General features: G+C 44.6%; 1 protein-coding gene across 1 annotated transcript in view; it reads right to left on the reverse strand.

The window, feature by feature from the left end:
- The window catches only part of mpp7a (membrane protein, palmitoylated 7a (MAGUK p55 subfamily member 7)), an 866,557-nt gene that overhangs the window by 60,151 nt on the left and 784,060 nt on the right, over window positions 1-22,346 (reverse strand). Inside the window, 3 exon segments of the mRNA XM_034172035.1 lie at window positions 12,382-12,525; window positions 14,590-14,698; window positions 20,619-20,712. Coding sequence (XP_034027926.1) covers window positions 12,382-12,525; window positions 14,590-14,698; window positions 20,619-20,712 — 347 coding nt within the window.

The following is a 22,346-nucleotide window of genomic DNA, read 5'->3' on the forward strand; positions in this document are numbered from 1 at the left end:
GGCAGTTTCCTGGTGTGGTGGATGCATTTACGTGGAACATCAGTACATGTTCAGAGACCTAACCTGACCTAAGTAGGGTTAGCCAAAATTAAATTAGTGCATGCAGATAAACTTGTTGTGTGGGCCGCTGAAGAGGAGGTACTGCTGGCCCACCACCACCAGTGGGCGCCCTGCCTGGAGTGCGGGCTCCAGGCACCAGAGGGCGCCGCCGCCTCACAGGAGCAGCCAAGGTGACAGCTGTCACCCATCACCTGAGACAGCTGACAGCAATCATCAGTGGGGTATATCAGCAGGACAGCATCTCCACCTCATTGCCGAAATATCGTTTCTACCTGAAAAGTAACGTATCAAAGCTGACGGAGTGTATCCTTTTGGATTAGTGCTTAGATTGTGGATTACTGTTCCAACGAGAGGTGGAGGTAACTTCCCTGCTGTTCGGAGTCTTGGGTGCAAACGCGCCCCCATCTAACTGTTCTTTGTTCCTCGCCAGCAGTACCAGGTCCGACACGCGGAGGCAGTGGCCACCTGGGAGTTCGGGACTTGGCGGCTCCAGTATTCCCGGGGTCCTGTGGCGGAGGAAGCCGTGTGGTTCCAGTCTTACCTTGGAGAGGCGTCTCCTATCTTCGAGCCTGCCCACACGACACTTTTGTGAATTGACTGTTGTCTATTTCCATGATTGGTTGTATTCGTTGTGCACGTTCACAACAGTAAAGCCTTGTTATTTGACTTTCTCCATTGTCCGTTCATTTGCGCCCCCTGTTGTGGGTCCGTGTACTGACACTTTCCCAACAGGATATCTCGGCCAACGTCATGGATCCCGAGGGGCGTCAACCGGCTGTTGAACGGCCAATGGAAGAACAGGACGCGCAGGCGTCCGCAGGAGGGGTAATCGGTGAGTTGCAGCGGATCCTCACCGCTTTCACGACTCGGTTAGATTTGATGACCGAGCAGAACGTCCTCCTGAACCGCAGGGTGGAGGCTCTCGCTGCGCAGGTGGAAGCACGCCCTCCGGGCGCCGCTGCGGCTCTCCCTCCCGTAGATCCTGTGCGTAACATAGACGTTCCACTGGTTGTTCAACGACCTCTCCCACCTTCCCCTGAAGCATACATAAGCCCCCCAGAGCCGTACGGAGGCTGTGTGGAGACGTGCGCGGATTTTCTCATGCAGTGCTCGCTCGTCTTCGCACAGCGTCCCGTCATGTACGCGACCGATGCTAGTAAAGTAGCTTATGTAATAAACCTGCTTCGCGGTGAGGCACGCGCTTGGGCTACAGCGCTCTGGGAGCAGAATTCACGGCTCCTTCTGACATACGATGGGTTTGTAAGGGAGCTCAGAACCGTGTTCGATCACCCTAATAGAGGCGAAACCGCTTCAACCGTGCTGCTGTCAATGAGACAGGGGCGTCGGAGCGCAGCTGCCTATGCAGTCGACTTCCGCATTGCGGCTGCGAGGTCCGGCTGGAATAGCACTGCCCTCCGCGCCGCCTTTGTAAACGGACTGTCTTTGGTTCTTAAGGAGCACCTGGTGGCTAAGGACGAACCGCGGGATTTAGATGGGCTCATCGATCTTGTCATACGGTTAGACAACCGGTTAGAAGAACGTCGGCGGGAACGAGACGAAGGGCGTGGCCGGGCACGCGCCGTCCCTCTCCCTTCCGGTTCCGACCGCGCTCCGCCTTCCCCACGCTCCACGGCCCCTGCGCTCCGTGGGGCCACAGCTCCCCCTGCTGACGAAGCTATGGACACGAGTAGGGCAACATTTAGGGCACCAGATGCACAGAGGAGACGGGCCCACGGAGCTTGTTTTGTTTGTGGTGCAATAGAGCACCATATGAGAGACTGCCCCGAGCGGTTAAACTCCAATGCCCGCCCCTAGAAACTGGGCTAGGGGTGGGCCGAGTCATTCACGTGGGACACACCCACATTGCCACACGACTCCCAGTTACGATCCTGTATGAGGACTCAACCCTGAAGGCCCCAGCACTGGTGGACACGGGCTCTGAGGGGAATCTGCTGGACAGCAGATGGGCCAGGGAGATAGGGCTCCCTCTGGTGGCGCTTACCTCGCCTGTGCAGGTTCGAGCACTAGATGGCTCCCTACTCCCTCCAATCACACATAAGACACCACCTGTAACTCTGGTGGTGTCAGGAAATCACCGGGAGGTGATCGAGTTTTTTGTGACTCAGGCCACCTCCCGTGTGGTTTTAGGATTTCCCTGGATGTTGAAGCACAATCCCCAGATTGATTGGCCGGCCGGGGTAGTGGTTCAGTGGAGCGAGACCTGCCATCGGGTGTGTCTAGGTTCCTCGGTTCCTCCCGGCTCCCAAGCTAAGGAGGAGGTCAGAGTCCCGCCCAATCTGGGGACGGTGCCGGTGGAGTACCACGACCTTGTCGACGTGTTCAGCAAGGATCTGGCGCTCACACTTCCCCCCCACCATCCGTATGATTGTGCCATTGATTTGGTTCCGGGCAGTGAGTTTCCGTCCAGCAGGCTGTACAACCTCTCCCGGCCTGAGCGCGAATCAATGGAGACCTACATCCGGGACTCATTAGCCGCCGGGTTGATCCGGAATTCCACCTCCCCGATGGGCGCAGGTTTCTTTTTTGTGGGCAAAAAAGACGGCGGACTCCGTCCATGCATTGATTATAGGGGGCTGAACGAGATCACGGTTCGCATCCGATACCCATTGCCCCTGTTGGATTCGGTGTTCACACCCCTGCATGGAGTCCAAATCTTCACCAAGCTCGATCTTAGAAATGCGTATCATCTGGTTCGGATCCGGAAGGGAGACGAGTGGAAAACGGCATTTAACACCCCCTTAGGTCACTTTGAGTACCTGGTCATGCCGTTCGGCCTCACAAACGCTCCCGCAATGTTCCAAGCATTAGTTAATGATGTCTTGCGGGATTTCCTGCACCGGTTCGTCTTCGTCTATCTAGACGATATACTCATCTTTTCTCCGGATCCTGAGACTCATGTCCGGCATGTACGTCAGGTCCTGCAGCGGTTGTTGGAGAACCGGCTGTTTGTGAAGGGCGAGAAGTGTGAGTTCCACCGCACCTCTTTGTCCTTCCTGGGGTTCATCATCTCCTCCAACTCCGTCGCTCCTGATCCGGCCAAGGTTGCGGCGGTGAGAGACTGGCCCCAACCCACAAGCCGTAGGAAGTTGCAAAGTTCCTAGGCTTTGCTAATTTCTACAGGAGGTTCATTAAGGGCTACAGTCAGGTAGTTAGCCCCCTGACAGCCCTGACCTCACCAAAAGTCCCCTTCACCTGGTCGGATCGGTGCGATGCCGCATTCAAGGAGTTGAAACGGCGCTTCTCGTCTGCACCTGTTCTGGTGCAGCCCGATCCTAGTCGCCAGTTAGTGGTTGAAGTGGACGCCTCGGACTCAGGGATAGGAGCCGTGCTGTCCCAGAGCGGGAAGACCGATAAGGTCCTTCACCCGTGTGCCTATTTTTCCCGCAGGTTGACCCCAGCCGAACGGAACTATGACGTCGGCAATCGAGAGCTCCTTGCGGTGAAAGAGGCTCTTGAAGAGTGGAGACACCTGTTGGAGGGAACGTCCGTGCCATTCACGGTTTTCACTGACCACCGGAACCTGGAATATATCAGGACCGCCAAGCGGCTGAATCCCAGGCAAGCCCGCTGGTCACTGTTCTTCGGCCGTTTTGACTTCCGCATCACCTACCGGCCCGGGACCAAGAACCAGAAATCGGATGCCTTGTCCTGGGTACACGAAGACGAGGTCAAAACGGAGTTGTCGGATCCACCGGAACCCATCATCCCGGAGTCCACTATCGTGGCCACCCTCACCTGGGACGTAGAGAGAACCGTCCGGGAGGCCCCGGCACGAAGCCCGGACCCCGGGACTGGACCAAAGAACAGACTTTACGTCCCACCAGAGGCACGGGCTGCAGTCCTGGACTTCTGTCACGGCTCTAAGCTCTCCTGTCATCCAGGGGTGCGAAGAACCGTGGCAGTTGTCCGGCAGCGCTTCTGGTGGGCGTCCCTGGAGGCCGACGTCCGGGACTATATCCAGGCCTGTACCACCTGCGCCAGGGGCAAGGCCGACCATCGCAAGGCTCCGGGACTGCTACAGCCGCTTCCCGTGCCTCATCGCCCCTGGTCCCACATCGGCCTGGATTTTGTCACGGGCCTCCCGCCGTCCCAGGGAAACACCGTCATCCTCACGATAGTGGACCGATTCTCCAAGGCAGCCCACTTCGTGGCCCTCCCGAAGCTCCCAACGGCCCAGGAGACAGCGGACCTCCTGGTCCACCACGTCGTCCGCCTGCATGGGATACCATCAGACATCGTCTCCGATCGCGGTCCCCAGTTCTCCTCACATGTCTGGAGGAGCTTCTGCCGGGAACTGGGGGCCACGGTCAGTCTCTCATCCGGGTATCACCCCCAGACCAACGGGCAAGCAGAGCGGGCTAATCAAGAAATGGAGCAAACACTACGTTGTGTGTCAGCCGCGCACCCGGCGGCCTGGAGTACTCATCTGGCCTGGATCGAGTACGCCCACAACAGTCAAGTGTCATCAGCCACCGGCCTCTCCCCCTTTGAGGTGTGTTTGGGGTATCAGCCCCCACTATTCCCGGTGGTTGAGGGAGAGGTCGGTGTGCCCTCGGTCCAGGCCCACCTGCGGAAGTGCCGTCAGGTATGGCGTGCCGCCCGTTCTGCTTTGTTGAAGGCCCGGATGAGGGCGAAGACCCATGCAGACCGGCGGCGGACCCCGGCCCCTACGTATCTCCCCGGGCAGGAAGTGTGGTTGTCCACCAAGGACATTCCACTGCAAGGGGCCTCCCCAAAACTGCAAGATAGATACATAGGTCCGTTTAAGATTCTCAAGGTCATCAATCCCGCCGCAGTGAGGCTTCAGCTTCCAGCCTCCGGTATTTCATGTGTCAAAGATCAAGCCCCATCACACCTCGCCCCTCTGTGCACCCGGTCCGGCACCACCTCCTGCCCGGATCATCGATGGCGAGCCGGCTTGGACAGTGCGCCGGCTGTTGGACGTCCGACGGATGGGCCGGGGCTTTCAATATCTGGTGGACTGGGAGGGGTACGGTCCCGAAGAACGCTCCTGGGTGAAGAGGAGCTTCATCCTGGATCCGGCCCTCCTGGCCGACTTTTACCGTCGCCACCCGGACAAGCCCGGTCGGGCGCCAGGAGGCGCCCGTTGAGGGGGGGGTCCTGTTGTGTGGGCCGCTGAAGAGGAGGTACTGCTGGCCCACCACCACCAGTGGGCGCCCTGCCTGGAGTGCGGGCTCCAGGCACCAGAGGGCGCCGCCGCCTCACAGGAGCAGCCAAGGTGACAGCTGTCACCCATCACCTGAGACAGCTGACAGCAATCATCAGTGGGGTATATCAGCAGGACAGCATCTCCACCTCATTGCCGAGATATCGTTTCTACCTGAAAGGTAACGTATCAAAGCTGACGGAGTGTATCCTTTTGGATTAGTGCTTAGATTGTGGATTACTGTTCCAACGAGAGGTGGAGGTAACTTCCCTGCTGTTCGGAGTCTTGGGTGCAAACGCGCCCCCATCTAACTGTTCTTTGTTCCTCGCCAGCAGTACCAGGTCCGACACGCGGAGGCAGTGGCCACCTGGGAGTTCGGGACTTGGCGGCTCCAGTATTCCCGGGGTCCTGTGGCGGAGGAAGCCGTGTGGTTCCGGTCTTACCTTGGAGAGGCGTCTCCTATCTTCGAGCCTGCCCACACGACACTTTTGTGAATTGACTGTTGTCCATTTCCATGATTGGTTGTATTCGTTGTGCACGTTCACAACAGTAAAGCCTTGTTATTTTACTTTCTCCATTGTCCGTTCATTTGCGCCCCCTGTTGTGGGTCCGTGTACTGACACTTTCCCAACAAAACTGTGAATATGTGGCTACTTTGTTAGTTATTCTGCACTCTGTTTAAGAAGGGTGGATTTGAAATAAAATAAGAGATTTTAGTTATGATACAACAAGGAAATGGTGTCATCCATGACCACGATCAACAGATTCATGACAGCCCAGCCAGATATCATTGCTGGACACAGTGGCTGGTGAAAACATCAAGTGACTTTCACTGTATTTACGAGACAATGCAAACCCAATCTACTGCACATATCACCTGGAGCATTAACATAGGTACGGATAATCCTCACATTTTCATTCTGTGTATATCTTTTCTTTTTACCCAAGGCCATCAAATGTGGCCATCGGTCATTGCAAAGGCTTTTTTCGTCCATCCGTCTGTGTTCAGCATCCAGTCCTATTACTGCCAGACTCTTGAAATTCACAGGAAAAATTCTTAGGATACAGACCTTGGACAAGTTCAAATATGGTTAACATTGATGTATTTTACGAGTTATTTTAAGAGGTTAAAAAGTCACATTCTGTTTCAATCTAATCCGTAATGTGTTTGACTGACGCTGATGACAGTCAATCAGAGTAGAGCTACACCATGACGTCAGTTGCTGGTCTCTTCATTTGTTTATATACATGTTTTTCATATATTATGTAAAAGCTAGTGAAAAATAAACACTTTTAAAAGTGAAAACACTGCTTTTAACCTGATAACACCTCTGGAAGGACTTACAAACCATTTAGTGGACGTTAGCGTGGTGACGTCGCAGGCTGATAGCTAGGTGGAAACTCTGTTTTCTTTGGGTGTAAATATAACCTCTTTGTCATATATTATGTAAAAACTTAAAACTGAAAACGCTGCTTTTGTAACCTGATAACATCTTTGGAAGGATTTACAAATAATTTAGCAGAAGTTAGTGTGGTGACATCGCAAGCTGATAGCTAGGTAGAAATTCTGTTTGTTTGTCATATATTATGTTAAAGCTAGCGAGAAATAAACACTTCTAAAACTGAAAACCACACACCTCTGTTTTGTTGGACGCTACAACCACAACCTGTGAGGAGTTTCTTCAGTTTTTTATTGATAAGGTTTCATCAGTCAGACAGAACGCTGATCAGAGCTGTAATGTTGAGTTGTCTGCTCCTCGTGCACATTCTGCTGTGCTCGAACAGTTTGAGCCCATTTCTTTTGCATCTCTCGCTGATGTTGTAAAACACATAAAATCTACAAGTTGTCCTTTTGATGTTGTTCCAGCTAAGGTGCTGAAGGAGGTTTTTAATACTGTTGGGGCGGGTCTCCTAACTTTTATCAATGCTTGTCTTAGATCAGGGTCTGTTCCAGCTGCTTTTAAACATGCTGTGGTTCGACCTCTTCTTAAAAAACCTCACCTGGACTCATCAGTTTTATCCAATTTTAGACCTTTGTCTCATCTGCCATTTCTATCTAAGCTTTTAGAAAAGGTTGTCTTTTTACAGTTACAATCATTTTTAGAAGACAATCTCATCCTTGAAAAATTCCAGTCTGGGTTTAGATCGCGACACAGCACTGAGTCAGCACTTTTAAAAGTTCATAATGATATTACTTTGTCGGTGGATGCAGGGAATCCTGCTGTGCTGGTTCTGTTGGACCTCACAGCAGCCTTTGATACTGTGGATCACACAGTACTTGTTTCCCGGTTGGAACATTTTATTGGCATTCATGGTACTGCACTTAAGTGGTTTAGATCATATTTGGCTGAAAGGAGCTTTTCTGTCATGATTGGGGACCTTTCCTCATCAACTGCTCCTCTGTGCTGTGGAGTGCCGCAGGGATCTGTCCTTGGGCCGATTCTATTTTCTTTGTACATTCTGCCATTGGGGTCAATTATAACCCAGCACAACCTGTCCTTTCATTGTTATGCAGATGATCTGCAAACTATCTGCCTGTGAGGACTAATGGGAGTGATGCTTTGTCATCATTATTTAATTGTATTCATGATGTAAAGCAGTGGCTGTCCCAAAACTTCCTTTACCTGAATGATGGTAAAACTGAGATCATGGTGTTTGAGCGCACTGGCATACCAAATGTGGTAACACCAAATTTTGGTGCTTTGGCTAACTATGTAAAACCAGCTGTCAAGAATTGGGAGTGATATTTGACAGCTGTTTGAGGTTCGATCAACAGATAAATTCTGTTGTCAAAGCTAGTTTTTTTCCAACTTCGCCTTTTGGCTAAAATAAAGCGCTTTCTCAGTAGACGTGATCTTGAGACGGCCATTCATGCTTTCATCAGCTCCAGACTTGATTATTGTAATGCACTTTATTCGGGCATTAATCAGTCGTCTCTTGCACGTCTCCAGTTGGTGCAGAATGCTGCTGCTCGTCTTTTGACAAACACTTTTAGACGTGAGCATATTATGCCCATCCTGTACTCACTCCACTGGCTTCCAGTTCGTTTTAGAATTGATTTTAAAATTTTAATGTTTGTTTTTAAAGCTATTTATGGCCTTGCACCTCCCTACTTGTCTGAAATTTTAACTTTAAGCACCTACAGTAGGACATTAAGGGCGTCTGGCCAGCTTTACTTAGATGTTCCAAGGTCAAGATATAAACGCTGGGGTGATCATGCTTTCGCGGTAGCTGGCCCCAGACTGTGGAATGAGCTACCTCTTGAGTTACGTACTATTCCTGACCTAGCACTTTTTACATCTAAGTTAAAGACTTATTTATTTAAACTGGCTTTTAACACTTAGTGGGGAGGTGACATGTTCTGTTATTTTTATGTTCTTTTTTTATGTGTTGTTTTAAAATTTTATTTTCTATGTGTTTTATTTTTGTAAATTTGTGTTTTTAATGTTAAGCACTTTGGACACCAGTCGGTGCTGTAAAGCGCTTTATAAATAAATGTTGATTGATTGATTGATTGAAAATGCTGTTTTTGGAACCTAATAACACCTCTGGAGTGATGTATAAGACATTTAGTGGATGTTAGCATGGGCACTAACGTCCACTAACCCTAACATCCGCTAACTCAAAGATAAAAGGCCCTTCACACTGAAAGCGTCAGAAGCATTAAAAAATCGGTCTAAAAAGCATTATTTTCAATGAGACGCATTGCTTTTTAGAGGCGTCAGAAGCGTCGCGTCAAAAGCCGAGCTAAAGCGACGCTTCTGACGGGAGCGCGCATTGCCACTTGTCGGCAGGCTGACGCGGTCAAAGTTCAACCCAATCCAACTTTTGACGCTCTGAGCTGTGACGTAGCTTCACGCTGTCCAACAGGAACGATGTGTCGGACCAAAACACAGAAGACTAGTGGCAGAAACCACTGATCTCTATAAAACAGATCAGTGCAGAAACCACTGATTTGTACAAAACAGAAACGTGTCACAGGACTGCTCATTTATAGAGCAGTTTTCTGAAGAAAAATCCTTGGAAATGTTTTTTGTTGTTGTTGTTTGTTATCTCAGAATTTCTGATTACTGTTAAAAAAAAGTTAAGAACACTTGTAATTAAAATAGCTAAATAAATCAATAAATGGTTCTTTAGAAACCTTTCATCTGTAAATTAAAACCACCTGTTATTTCAGATTAGATAATTTCTTGTTTAACATAAGGAACCTCGGACATTTATTTTTAGACAAAATAACATGGAAATTTGTACATTTTTTAAAGTCTGGTAGATTATTTATATCTCATTTCAACCAGAAAAACAGACACTGTAAATAAATACAAATGTTTATTATAAATGCAACAGGAAATAATTTAACAATGACTGCAGTGTGATTGTAAAGTAGGATTTCTGTGACATTCTTTTATAGTCATTTCAACTTGTAATTTCACCAAAATATGTAATTGCCTTTAATGTTGTTATCAGGACAGAGTCATTTCTAAAATATGAATTTGAGCGCAATAAGTGGAGAGCTTCTACCTGTGCAAATGCCTTTTGACTTTGATTCATGGACATTTTTAATGATCCGTTCATTTATTGTTAAAATATAAAATGAAACAGCTTTTTAAAAAATCATAAAATAGTTGCTGTTGAAAGAACCTTTTATTTAGAAGCAGGTGATGTTATGCTGAATTCTCGGGACCAGATGAAGGTCTCTTCTGCAGCTTTGAACTTTGGTGGTGTTGCTGAAGAGCAGAGATGTTTTCTTTCGACTGGACTTCATGGTGTTCAGCTCATCAATGGAAGTTTGGTTGTCTGCACAGCAAATGTTCCTGACTGGGACAAATAAAAATATTTCTTTAAATATAAAGAAACACTAAACAGTTTATATATAAAAAAAGAAAAAAAAAAAAAACGGGAAAAAAAACGATGGAAAAAAATGCCTGAAAAAAGTTATTTAAAGCTGAGCTTTTGTGGTCTCCGAATAAAGCTGTAGCTTTATTTGGTAAAAATAAGAAAGACTGAACCATTTACAAATTAAAGCATTCACTCAGATCAACTGTGCTAAAAGGCTAAGCTAACATTAGCCGATCATTAAACCTTCACAACAGTGCAGTAAACGTCAAGTTTTACTTTTAGTTTGTTCTCACCTCAATAAAGCTGCAGAACTAAACTCCGTTGGGCAAACTGGGACTTTGCATATATCCAAAAAGTGGGAGATTTCGGACTGAGTGGGTTTGCTTCATCACCCCGGCTGCCTGCCTCGGTCTGCCCAGTGATGATGCCTGAAGGCCGGCTTCTCCGTGCGGGTCGGCCCGCTGTCATGGTTCGATCAATATCCCACCAAGTTGTCAGTCCTCCCTCGGTCGGCGTCACTCCGAAAAGTAGCTGAAAAAAAAAAGCTAAGCTTCTCCCAGCAGGGTGATGGGAGAATCATTCTACTGCTGTTTTTTAAAGCTTTTTTGTGGTTCAGGAGATGCAAATTCAAGATGGCGATCGCTGAACTTTTTTCAGGTTGTGGAAACAGCCAGAGTGTGACGTAGCAATCTCCGCCCCCTTGCCGCTTCCAAAGCGAAGCGTCTGACATCACGCGTCGGACGCGTTAAAGCATTGGTATGCATTGCGTGAAGCTTCCGATGTGTTCAATGTGAAAGGCCCATAATTTGCTATGGTTTAAATTTGTCTTATTAAGACCTGCAAATGCACAGAGGGTGATCAACAAATATTCTGTGATTTGCATAACTTCTGCTCTTGTCAAAAGCTCATGTAAACACACACACAAAGCCTCCTGCAGATGCCATTAAAATGTAAATATTGTTTATGATCGATTAATAGAGGGGCTTTATTGAACCTGTACAAATTGTATGTAAGACAATAGGAACTTAATTCATGAAACTGCAAATTATAAAGAATACAGTCCTCACATGGCTGAGGGCATTTTAGCATTGCGTTATTTTTTAAAATATCATGGTGGATTGACAAGAGTATAATTAAAAGATGTTTAGTGAGGTACATTCAAGTCAAAGTCAGGAAACAGTTTGGATACTCTGCTAGTCTCATCAGGATGGAAGCTTAAACATTTATATATATATATATATATATAAAAACAAAAGGAAAAGAAATTTATGCACCTGTTTTCAAAATAAACCACACAACTGTCAAAAGTCTGCCCAGTGTTCTGAATTTTCACCTCCAGATCCCAGTTCAAACCTCACTGCCCAGATGGTTCTATAACATTTCCCTTCCTTACAGCTTCTGTGCTCACTAACTTGTGGTTCACCTGTCTCTATCTCTCTGACAGCCTTGTCTCAGTTCAGGCTTTCCTCTTTCCTTATGTTTCTTCCTTTGTGGTTTCCCTTAAGACCATCCCCAGTGGGTTGAAGACCTGGGACTTGGCCTTAACGCAACTTGTGGGTAGCGAGACAAGCCCACAAGTGAGCAACTGCCTGCTAGGTAGTGCTGAGAAAATCATCATCCAGCGTCATAGCCCCACACTACCCTTCAACTTCACAGCAGCAGAAAATAATTGGTTTCTTCTGTGGCCCCACTGGACTGGGATAAAGGTTTCTGAGCCCAGAAAGCTTGTGCTGCTAATATGTTGAATGTAAAACTAAACGTTTCTACAACGTAACACCTTCTGATGATCTGACTGTTCACTATTCCCAAACTACATTTAAGTGCCTTTCCCGCACATCCTGTACACATATGGAACTTTAATACAGGAAGCTAAAAATTTAATTCAACATATTTGAGTGATGCCATTTTAGATTCTGCTGAATCTGCTGTAAATACTTTATTATACCCCTTTTTTTCTTACTTAACATATGTTCTGTTCTCTGGATTTTGTAATTTTGTATTGTTATTATCCAATTTCCTGACACTGATCTTCAAATAAGCATCTTATTTAATCTAATCTGAACTGCATTTACAAATACCATCCAATTTGAGAGAGTCAAATGTCTGGGGTTTCAGATGGGTTTTTGCTACATTACCAGTCAGTGAAACAAACAAACTGATTTCATGTGATTGTCTAAGAAAAGAATCTGGCCCATTTTGTCCTTAAGGCAGTCTAAACTGTAAATAATACCTTGATTTAAGTCTGATTAAGATTCTGAGTAAGAAATATACATTCTTCCCACTAAATGTATGCTTACCGTAAATGACTTGGCAGATTCCTTGTCATGCTCGCCTGAGATCATTCTGGCATTCTTTCTGGTCTCCCTCAATCTGTCAATCGTTGGAGGTTTCACAAACACAATGAAGGGCTTAAACTCTGCAGTCCGCAGGTGCTTTATCGTCTGAATACAGAAATCGAAAAACAAATATAAAAGCCCAAGAAGAGAACTGTGTGATGTTAACATGTGGGCAGCATCAAATGTACAGTAACGCAAAAGTGCTAACAAAAATGCATCACGGCCTCATCATAAGTTGATAGTTGATAGAGTCCTCAGGTTTGCTGGCAATCAACCATCCTCAGGTGTCACAGGCAGCAAAGTCCTTGAGATCTCCAGTTAAAGTTACATTACTGGCAGAAGTAGTTAGACCATCAAGGATTATGTTGATGTGACTTAGATAGTTAGACAGACAGACAGACAGATAATCCTGGGAGGGTTAGAGGGGTAGGCTCATCACCAGAGGATCCCTGGTTCAATTCCCTGTCAGAATGGAAAAATTGCAAAAGGGATCTTTGGAAAGGTCTGCAGTTCAGTGCCTGGCAGCATGCTAACATTGGTATGTGAGAATGGGTGAATGCAAAGCATCATTATAAAGTGCTTTGAGCATCTGCTTCAGATTGATAAGTGAAATATAAATGCAGTCCATTTTGCACTGACCATTCTGAAGAAAATTCAAGAAAGAATTAAAGCAAAGAAATACATTCCAAAGGGGAATTATGGTTAGGTTCAAAATTATTTATGCTGGGATGTCCTGGGGTCTTCTCTCACTTGCTTGTGCCCAGAAAACCTCCAGAGCATTAAAGAATCCTCCTAATCAGATGCCTGAACCATCTCCAGGTACTCTTTTCAACATGTTGGAACAGTGACTCTATTTTCAGTCCCAGATGTACAAGTTTCTCTCTCTGTCCTTAAGGATCAGCCTCAACACAGTGTTATCTTGGAATTTTGTAGCCCTGTTACATTTTTTATTACTATTACCATTATGCTTCTCCATAACTACAATGATTACAGTCTGTCCGCAGAGTTCATCTTTTCATTGGAAAAGTTTATGGATGAAAGTATCATATGTAGTGGACAATATAAAGACCAGTGACACATTTGATAATTTTGGTCTACATAAGAAAATTTAATTAAATGGCCACAGATGGCCGCTGCAAACTTAATTGATATGTAAATTGAGTGGTTTCTCTTCACACTCCTGCCCTCCCTCAGTGTGATAATCTTGTACAACACTCACATTACTGTATTTTCATGAATAAGAATGTCAAGGTCACATGATTGACAATCATGATAGTTGAAAATGAACGCCAAATGGTAACAGTAACTCATTCCTGACCTCAAGGGACAAATCTAGTTTTTCAGAAAGAAGGGAAGGTGAGACACAATCAAAGATTACTGTGATGGCGTAAGTTGCAGGACTGGAAGATATTTTTGTTTTCACATCTGTAGTCTATTTGTCACGTTTTTGAGGTGTCTGCCAGCTCATCATTGGCAGTCATGCTTTGGGCTGTCATCCAGCTGTGTCACTACGGCCAAGGTTTTTCAATGTGATAATAGCTATTGGGTCTAAACCCACCAATGACAGGAAGATGAAATTAAAAACCCAAGAAGCGGAAGCACATGAGCCATCTGAAACCATTTCCTATGACTTTCATGAGTCGGCCAATAAGTCAGCAAAGGATCAGACATCATCAGTCTGCAATAAAGTGCTTTAGCACGGCAACTGATCTAGTCCACAAGTCACATTGAGAAAAAGCCTGGATGGCCTCATTGCTGAGGTAGGGAAAATGACTGCTGGCTTACATAAGTCATGTCAAACACGCAAATAAACAAAATGTCTTCATAAGCACACAAATGTGTACACACTGTAATATACATGCACTTGCACAGACTGTCTCGAACTTCTGTGGCGGGTTCTTGTGCTGACTCTCATTGCTGCTCTGGCTCAGGTGGTTTGAGGATATGCCAGCCTAATCCATATAATGGTGTATTTGTGTCTGACTGTCATTAGCCACTGTGCAAAAACAGAGAGAAGGCTTATGGTGTAGTGGCTGGTTGATACGGTCCTGGTCTAATGACAAGTTGACCATTTGTGTAGAATCTGACCACCATGATCCAAGTCATATAAGGCAGAAAGGAAATGTTCAAATGGAGGAAATCAGAGGTAATTGGGATTTTATCACTCACATGAGGTTGGACATCCAATATGCACACTTTGTGCTTTGCGAGGATGGAGCGTATGGAGTCTAGACTTGTCCCATAATAATGCCCTTTGTACTCACCATACTCAATGAACCTGAGGGAGAGAAGAGACACAAAAACATAAATGTTGATGTGGAGAAATTATACCCTTACCAAAAAATAGTACTGATAAGTATATAAAAAGTAAACTGGAAGTATACTTGAAACATACTTGCATATACTACTTTTTGGTAAGGGTAAGATTGAGATTAAACGGGTAAATTAATCAAAACTGCAGCAAAGCAAAGTTTCTTCTGATCCTTGTGCAGCTATGTGGATTTACATCTAATGTTAGAATAACATCTCCTGAGAGCAACATCAGAATCTCATCTTAATCTTGTAGACTGTGTCAGCACACTCTGGAGATGCTTTTTGAAATAATGACATATGTAAAAGCCTCCCAAATCCACAGAGACAGCAGTATTCTGCTTTCAACCACCGATGCATCTGAAGATAGCATTCCTAAGTAGAACTTAAAAACCAGACGCTTTGGCCCATTTTGTTTTATATAATCTCCTGCACTACTCTTTCAATCAGTAACACCTGTTTGTTCCAGAAAAACCACAAAGCCACTGAATGCCAACATTTTCCCTTCTTAATCCACAAGGCTTTTAGCTCAGCAAGCATTTGGGTGCAAGCGAACAAACACTTTTCCACAGGATATTCTTCCCCCTTTCTCACTAATCAAGTGTCCTGAGGAAAAAAAAAAGCCACCACTGTGTCTTTAGCCAAAAACAAGAAGGAAAAAAGAACAGAGTAACGATGTGGAAAGAATTTCAACCTAATAGGACGCTGTGGTATGCTCGCAGTCTGCTCATGACGGTTGTCGAGCAAAATGATCACCTCAGTGTGACTGAGGCCATGTAAAAAAGTACCTTTTATGATAAATGACCATGTAAGAAACTATTAAGATTTTTTTTTTTTGAAAGAGAGCCACAAGTAGCCACATACTGGACAACTGGAAATTCATTGAAGAGCTCACAGAAGCCTGTGAGGCCAATTTTGCAATACTGATAATGAACTAAACCGATCTTTTCTTGTCAAAGCACATGGCTTCCCCTGGGAAAGTTGTTCATGCTAAACACACATTGCCCTAAATTTCAGAGACCTTTTATTTAGGGTTTCTGCAATGAGCACATTGTTTCTGTTGCATGCAATGAGCCAAAACAAAAACAAGGTCATCTCACTCCTCGTCGAATTTGCTGCCTTATAATTTCAGCGTGGAGTGTCCCACGCAGCCATTCCACATCACAGATGTGTCACTCACCCCTCTGACTCCCTTAAATACATTGCATGCCCTGACCCACACCACAACATGGCCTAAATATATGGCTCCCACGCTTTCTCCTCCTCTCTGCATGCACTGACGCTCTACATGCACTCTTCCCCGCAACAGTCCTTCTGTTTTGTACATACAGTGCATCTGGAAAGTATTCACAGTGCTTCACTTTTCCACATTTTGTTATCTTACAGCCTTATTCCAAAATGGATGAAATTCATTTTTTTTTCTTCAAAATTCTACACACAATACCTTGTAAAGACAATTTGAAAAAAGTTAGAGAACTTTGCAAATTTATTAAAAAAATGTAAAAAAAAAAAAATGCACCTGAGCAGAAAATTGAGCTCAGGTGTATTCTTTTTCCATTGACCATCCTTGAGATGCTTCTACAGCTTAATTGGAGTCCACCTGGGCTAAATACAATTCATTGGACATGATTCGGAAAGGCACATACCTGTCTACATATGAGGTCCCACAGTTGGCAGTGCATGTCAGAGCACAAACCAAGCATGAAGTCAAAGGAATTGTCTGTAGACCTCTGAGACAGGGTTGTCTTGAGGCACAAATCTGGGGAAGGGTACAGAAACATTTCTGCAGCTTTGAAGGTCCCAATGATCATAGTGACCTCCATCATCCATACATGGAAGAGGTTCAGATTCACCAGGACTCTTTCTTGAGCTGGCCGCCCGTCTAAACTGAGCGATCAGGGGAGAAGGGCCTTAGTCAAGGAGGTGACCCAGAACCCAATAGTCACACTGTCAGAGCTCTAGCATTCCTCGGTGGAGAGAGGAGAACCTTCGAGAAGGACAACCATCTCTGCAGCAATCCACCAATTAGGCCTGTGGTATGATGGAGTGGCCAAACAGAAGCCACTCTTGAGCAAAAGGCACATGGCAGCCCACCTGGAGGCACCTGAAGGACTCTCAGACTATGAGAAATAAAATTCTCTGGTCTGATGACTCAAAGATTGAATTCTTTGGTGTGAATGCCAGGCGTCATGTTAGGCACCATCCCTACAGTGAAGCATGGTGGTGGCAGCATCATGCTGTGGGAATGTTTTTCAGCAGCAGGAACCGGGAGACTAGTCAGGATAGAGAGAAATATAACTGCAGCAATGTACAGAGACATCCTGGATGAAAACCTGCTGCAGAGCGCTCTTGAGCTCAGACTGGGGTGATGGTTCATCTTTCAGCAGGACAATGATCCTAAACACACACCCAAGATATCAAAGGAGTGGCTTCAGGACAACTCTCTGAATGTCCTTGAGTGGCCCAGCCAGAGCCCAGACCTGAATCCCGGGAGAGACCTGAAAACGGCTGTGCACCGATGTGCCCCATCCAACCTGATGAAACTTGAGAGGTGCTGCAAACAGGAATGGGCAAAAGTGCCCAAAGATAGGTGCACCAAGCTTGTGGCATCATACTCAAGAAGACTTGAGGCTGCCAAAGGTGCATCAACAAAGTATTGAGCAAAACATGTGAATACTTTATACACGTGATTTCTTAGGGTTTTTTTTTATTTTTAATACATTTGCAAATATTTCAAAAATGTATTCATGTTGTCATTATGGGGTGTTGTGAGTAGAATTTCGAGGGAAAAATTAATTTACGCCATTATGAAATAAGGCTTTAACATAAAATGTGGAAACCCTGCAGTATATGTGCATGCTTCCCCTCCCAGCTCATGTGAAATGACAACAATCAGTTTTGTGACTATTACAACTTGCATTTCAATTTGTTGGCCACAAATGTCAAGGCGGGCTGTGGTGTGGCTGGATTCAGAGAGAGTGGCTAAGAAAAGGAGGAAGCAGAGACAGGAGACTTTGGGGCCACTGTCTGGAGATCTGTAACCAACATGGAGCCCAACTCTTTCAACATCAACTCACACTAATTTACAGAGACAGCAAAAACGCAGCACCAGTACAATAGCAACAAAACTTCAGACTGCTGCTTTCATTGCTGCACTGCTTCTGGTGGTATCAAGATAAGGAGCAATACAGATGTTTCGACAAGATGAGGTCACCAAAATCTTAAAAAGAGTTACAAACCTATGAATTCCCAGAAGCTACATTTACATGACAAGAGCCTGAAAACAACTGAGATCAATCTAGAAAGCAGTTGCGCAGGGGATTATACTATTATAACCTGCACCAACCATGTTATATTTTTGTCCACATCTGAGTATTGTCCTGTTGTCAACAGGATAATATCTATATATATATATATATATATATATATATATATATATATATATATATATATATATATATATATATATATATATATATATATATATATATATATATCTATATATATATATATATATATATATATATATATGTTAGAGCTGGGTAGAGATTAAAAATTATAATTGTGATGAATAGCATGATTTCCACAATTAATCATGATTAATTGCATTGTTATATGCAAAAATTAATTCAAAAGTAGTGCATAGCACAATTTTATTTTAAATGTTCTGTCATATGAACAAAAGTGCAATAATGTTTGTTCTGCAAACACTTAACATTTTGTTTATGTAGTTGCAGTTAACAGCAGGATTTTTTTTCTCAGCGTAATGGGATGGAAAAATCACCTTGATACGCGGGGGATGCCTCGAGGATGATTACGTGTGTCTCCCTGCCCCCCCAGGCTTTTGCATCATGGGCTTATAAAGAGCCTTCTTTGTTAGTCTAAATAAATATACCAAAATTTGAAGTCCAGATGGAAGAAGAGAACATCTGTGTTTCAAAATGTGAGGAAAGTGTTTCCAAAAATACCACCAATTTGAGGTTGAAGCTGCAGAGGAGACCTTCATCTGGATAAATGTGCTGAGAGTCCAGCTCACCTGTCGTCTCTGCAAACTCACACCTGTTGCTATACTTATAAATAAAACAAAGGCTCTTTAAACAGCAACTATTTTAACTACAAGTTATTTAATGTAAGAAAAAACATAAGGATTTTCTTGAATAAACTGCTTGGTATAAATTAGCAGTTCTGATGGTCCTGACACAGAGCTATACTATTCTGTGTTTTGGCCTGATGCTTTGTTTATTTTGGCTTTAAAGTACGGCTGTAACAAAGATTAATTAAAAAAAAAAACTATTGCTTTCCTTCACACAATTTGGTGCTCAAAATGCAGGCAATAGTGTTTCAGTGGGTTATAAATTTAAAAATCTTCCGGGGGAACCTAGCCACAGACTCCTCTATCCTGCAGCGCTCGATGCACAGCTTGCTACGAGGAGAACTTTAGTGGCTGCAGAGAACTTTTCATCCAGCGCGCGGTGTGGGGCCCACCACAGGAAAACTTTAGCGGCTTCGGTTCTGTCAACTACGCTGTCTGGAAGCACATCAAAATTAAAATGCCCGTGTAATGGTTCCATGCCCTTCTCCATGTCCGCAGCAGCAGTCAGCAACAGACAAAAAAAAAAAAAAACTGCATTAATGTCCCAAAAAAAAAAAAAAATTGTTGGCATTAATTAATCTCCTGAACTTTGCAAAATAGTCTGTAGATCTAATGTCAGTTTATTTACATTAAGCTGATGGGTCGATGCTGTGCATGTGAGAGCAATCAGTTCTTATTTACTGCCAGACAGTCCTGGATGTCACAGGTAGTCCACCAAAAACGGAAAAATCCCTCCACGTGGTTTTTCATAATGATTTTCTATGTCTGTCAGAATAAATTAACATAAAAAGGACTAGACCGACAGGACCATTCTTTCAGAGTTTGAGCACTGAGTGGCATATTTCATTGAGGATCTCCCACAAACAAACATTGCAGCTAAAGTGCAGCATCCTGCAGGATTGGCTGCAAGTCAATGACTGTCTTGATGAGAGATGCATTTTACAACTAAGAATTTTTAGTTTCAGAAAGCTGTTGAATGAAGTCTTTGTGATGTTCCATCGCTGATCTAATAATAGAAACATGGCAAACAGCACACAAACATGCTAGTGTGTCCATGGAGCTCACAGGGTTAAAGAAAAACTGTAGAGTACCTTCAAAAGTACAAGGAGCATGAGATTTTTAGCCCCTTCAAAGTTGTGCTCTGAAGTTGAAATATACTGAAAGCTAAGAGAGTATAGAAAATGTTTAAGAATATCTGTGGTTCATCACAATCATATGACATCAGCATCTGAAAGTTTTTCACAGTAATGGGCAGAGTTACAACTCGGCCCACCTTGGCTGATCTCCCAAAGCAGCTCTCGTATTGGTTCTTTTGCCACAATGTCCTCCCAAGGAGGCACACCAATCTGCAAAACTGGGTAAAGTTGTTTGTTTTTTCCTTCCCTGGAGCTAGGTCAGGCTCCCAGACCCTTCAGCACAGCCTGTGCTGTGGTAGGGATGGCCTGGGGCAAATCCAGAAAATGCGACATAACTTTGGCTGAAATTGGTGTACACACTGTAAACCTGGCCTCAGTGCGTGATACCTCTGGGTAGCTCTTGCTGTGCTCTGTGTGAAAATTGGACACCAAGTTGTGCTGAGCCTGCGCAGGGCCGCCCTTAGCCAAGTGCAAGTTGGGCAGTGGTAGCTTAGAGTCTAGCCAAGCTCTGGAAAATTTTGTACATGTTGAACATGAATTGTACTTGTACTATTATTTAAAACTGGTACAAGTTTAACAGACATTTGGCAATTTCAATGAGCCTTGCAGAGCAGCACATCACTTTAACTTTTTTTTATAAGCAACACTGTTCTACCTACTTGTTGTTGTGGATATCAGTCTCAAAGAGATGCTTGGAGATGAAGTGGTACTCCACGCCATCACTCTCATTGCTCTTCTTGGCCCGACTGGTGTCTGAGAGAGAGAGAGAGAGAGAGAGAGAGAGGGGCAAGGAAAGCAGAGTGACTACCTCAAACCCAGACTGTGACTCACTGTTGGTGCAGAAACCATCTGAGCAGAGCCCTTATTAACATCACTGGAAGTCTGAAACAGCCCGCTGCACCGTGCCAACCCTTGTACATATTATTGTGTAATAGCACAATAAAATACACAACCTGTAGCGCTGCAGCAGCACTAAACTCAGACACTTAAGTGACATTCAGTGAAGGTTTACTGTGTCTTATTAAATTTGTCCCCTGTAATGTGGCTGTGGTGCTTGCAGCAACAGAAGCCATAGCGTTCACTAGTGTAATGTAATTGAGTTTGGGATTTTCTCATTAACATCAAGTCCCTACATTTATTTGGCTATGAATCATCAAGCATTGCTGTAAAATAGGTGGAGAGATGGCACGTGTGGAGAACGTGAGCAGGGAGCACCAGGGAATTTGTAAAGTTCAAGTGGTGGACTTGTAATGCAGCTTGTTTCAGGAGCACTTTGAAGGTCAAAGGGGACAGGTACACCCCCATCAGACATGCCGACCGGCTCCAAAACACACTATTAAAATTTTTACTACCTGCGAGAATATCTGCCAAGCTTCACTTCACTCTCTGACTTTTTCCTTTTGGTCAGCCTGTCGTGAAGCTATGCCCTCGTTGGGACAAGTGTGCTGCTTTTCCTTTATTTGAGCCGAAACTGATCAACAAGAACAGTGGAAAACCAGAGGTGTGGCTTATGTATAGTGTTGATAACTTGTAACGGGAAGATAGCCATAAATCCAGCACTAGCAATGATGACCACGATGAAGTTCAATTACTTTTTGTCAACAATCCCAAACAACAGCTGGAAAAACACCAGGGATAAGGCCAGAACAGTTGCATCATAAGATACATACGTATATTTATGCCATGTAGTCAGCAGTGTGTAAAACACAGCATGAAAGACAGCCTCTCAGCAGTTAGACCAATGCCATCCACCATACATTATTTTGGCATCAATTTTGTGGTAAAGCATTACAGTGCAACAAAAGAATACACATCTGTTCATTTCGCAAATCATGTAAAATATCAGTGAACTTGGACTGGAATCAAAATGTTTAACCCCTATTCTAATGTTTATTGCAATTTTGCATGCATTTCGAAGTGGCTGGTTTATACTTTACACTGACAAGGAGAAAAACAGGGAAAGAGAAAAAAAAAACCCTAACTGAGGCCTCAAACCGGTGGTCTTGCAAGCTCTGGTTTTCAAATTAACAAAAGGGGGCAACGCTTCAGCCTTAATCCAAAACAACAGCAAGTGTTAAACATATCCATGTCCCCGTTGGCAGTAATCAAATAATACCACGATGGGAAGAGTAGCTTTCAGAGTCTTTTTTCCTCTTGACGAGAGCCAGGATTTGAACCATATTACATCGGCCTGAATATGACTGTCTGGGCTCAATTAAACATGGCAACACTGGTCACATTTGAAAACAATTAAGAGGCACTGTGGAAAATGGCCCCACCACGAGCAATGGCATTTAAATATCAGACATTTCATGTGTCAGACTTCGACAATGACATGTCCATTATGCCACATGGCGTGTAACAAACGTGATGATTAATAGCAACCA

The sequence above is a fragment of the Thalassophryne amazonica genome, chromosome 1 (assembly GCF_902500255.1).
Source record: "Thalassophryne amazonica chromosome 1, fThaAma1.1, whole genome shotgun sequence".
In the NCBI taxonomy this organism is placed as follows: domain Eukaryota; kingdom Metazoa; phylum Chordata; class Actinopteri; order Batrachoidiformes; family Batrachoididae; genus Thalassophryne; species Thalassophryne amazonica.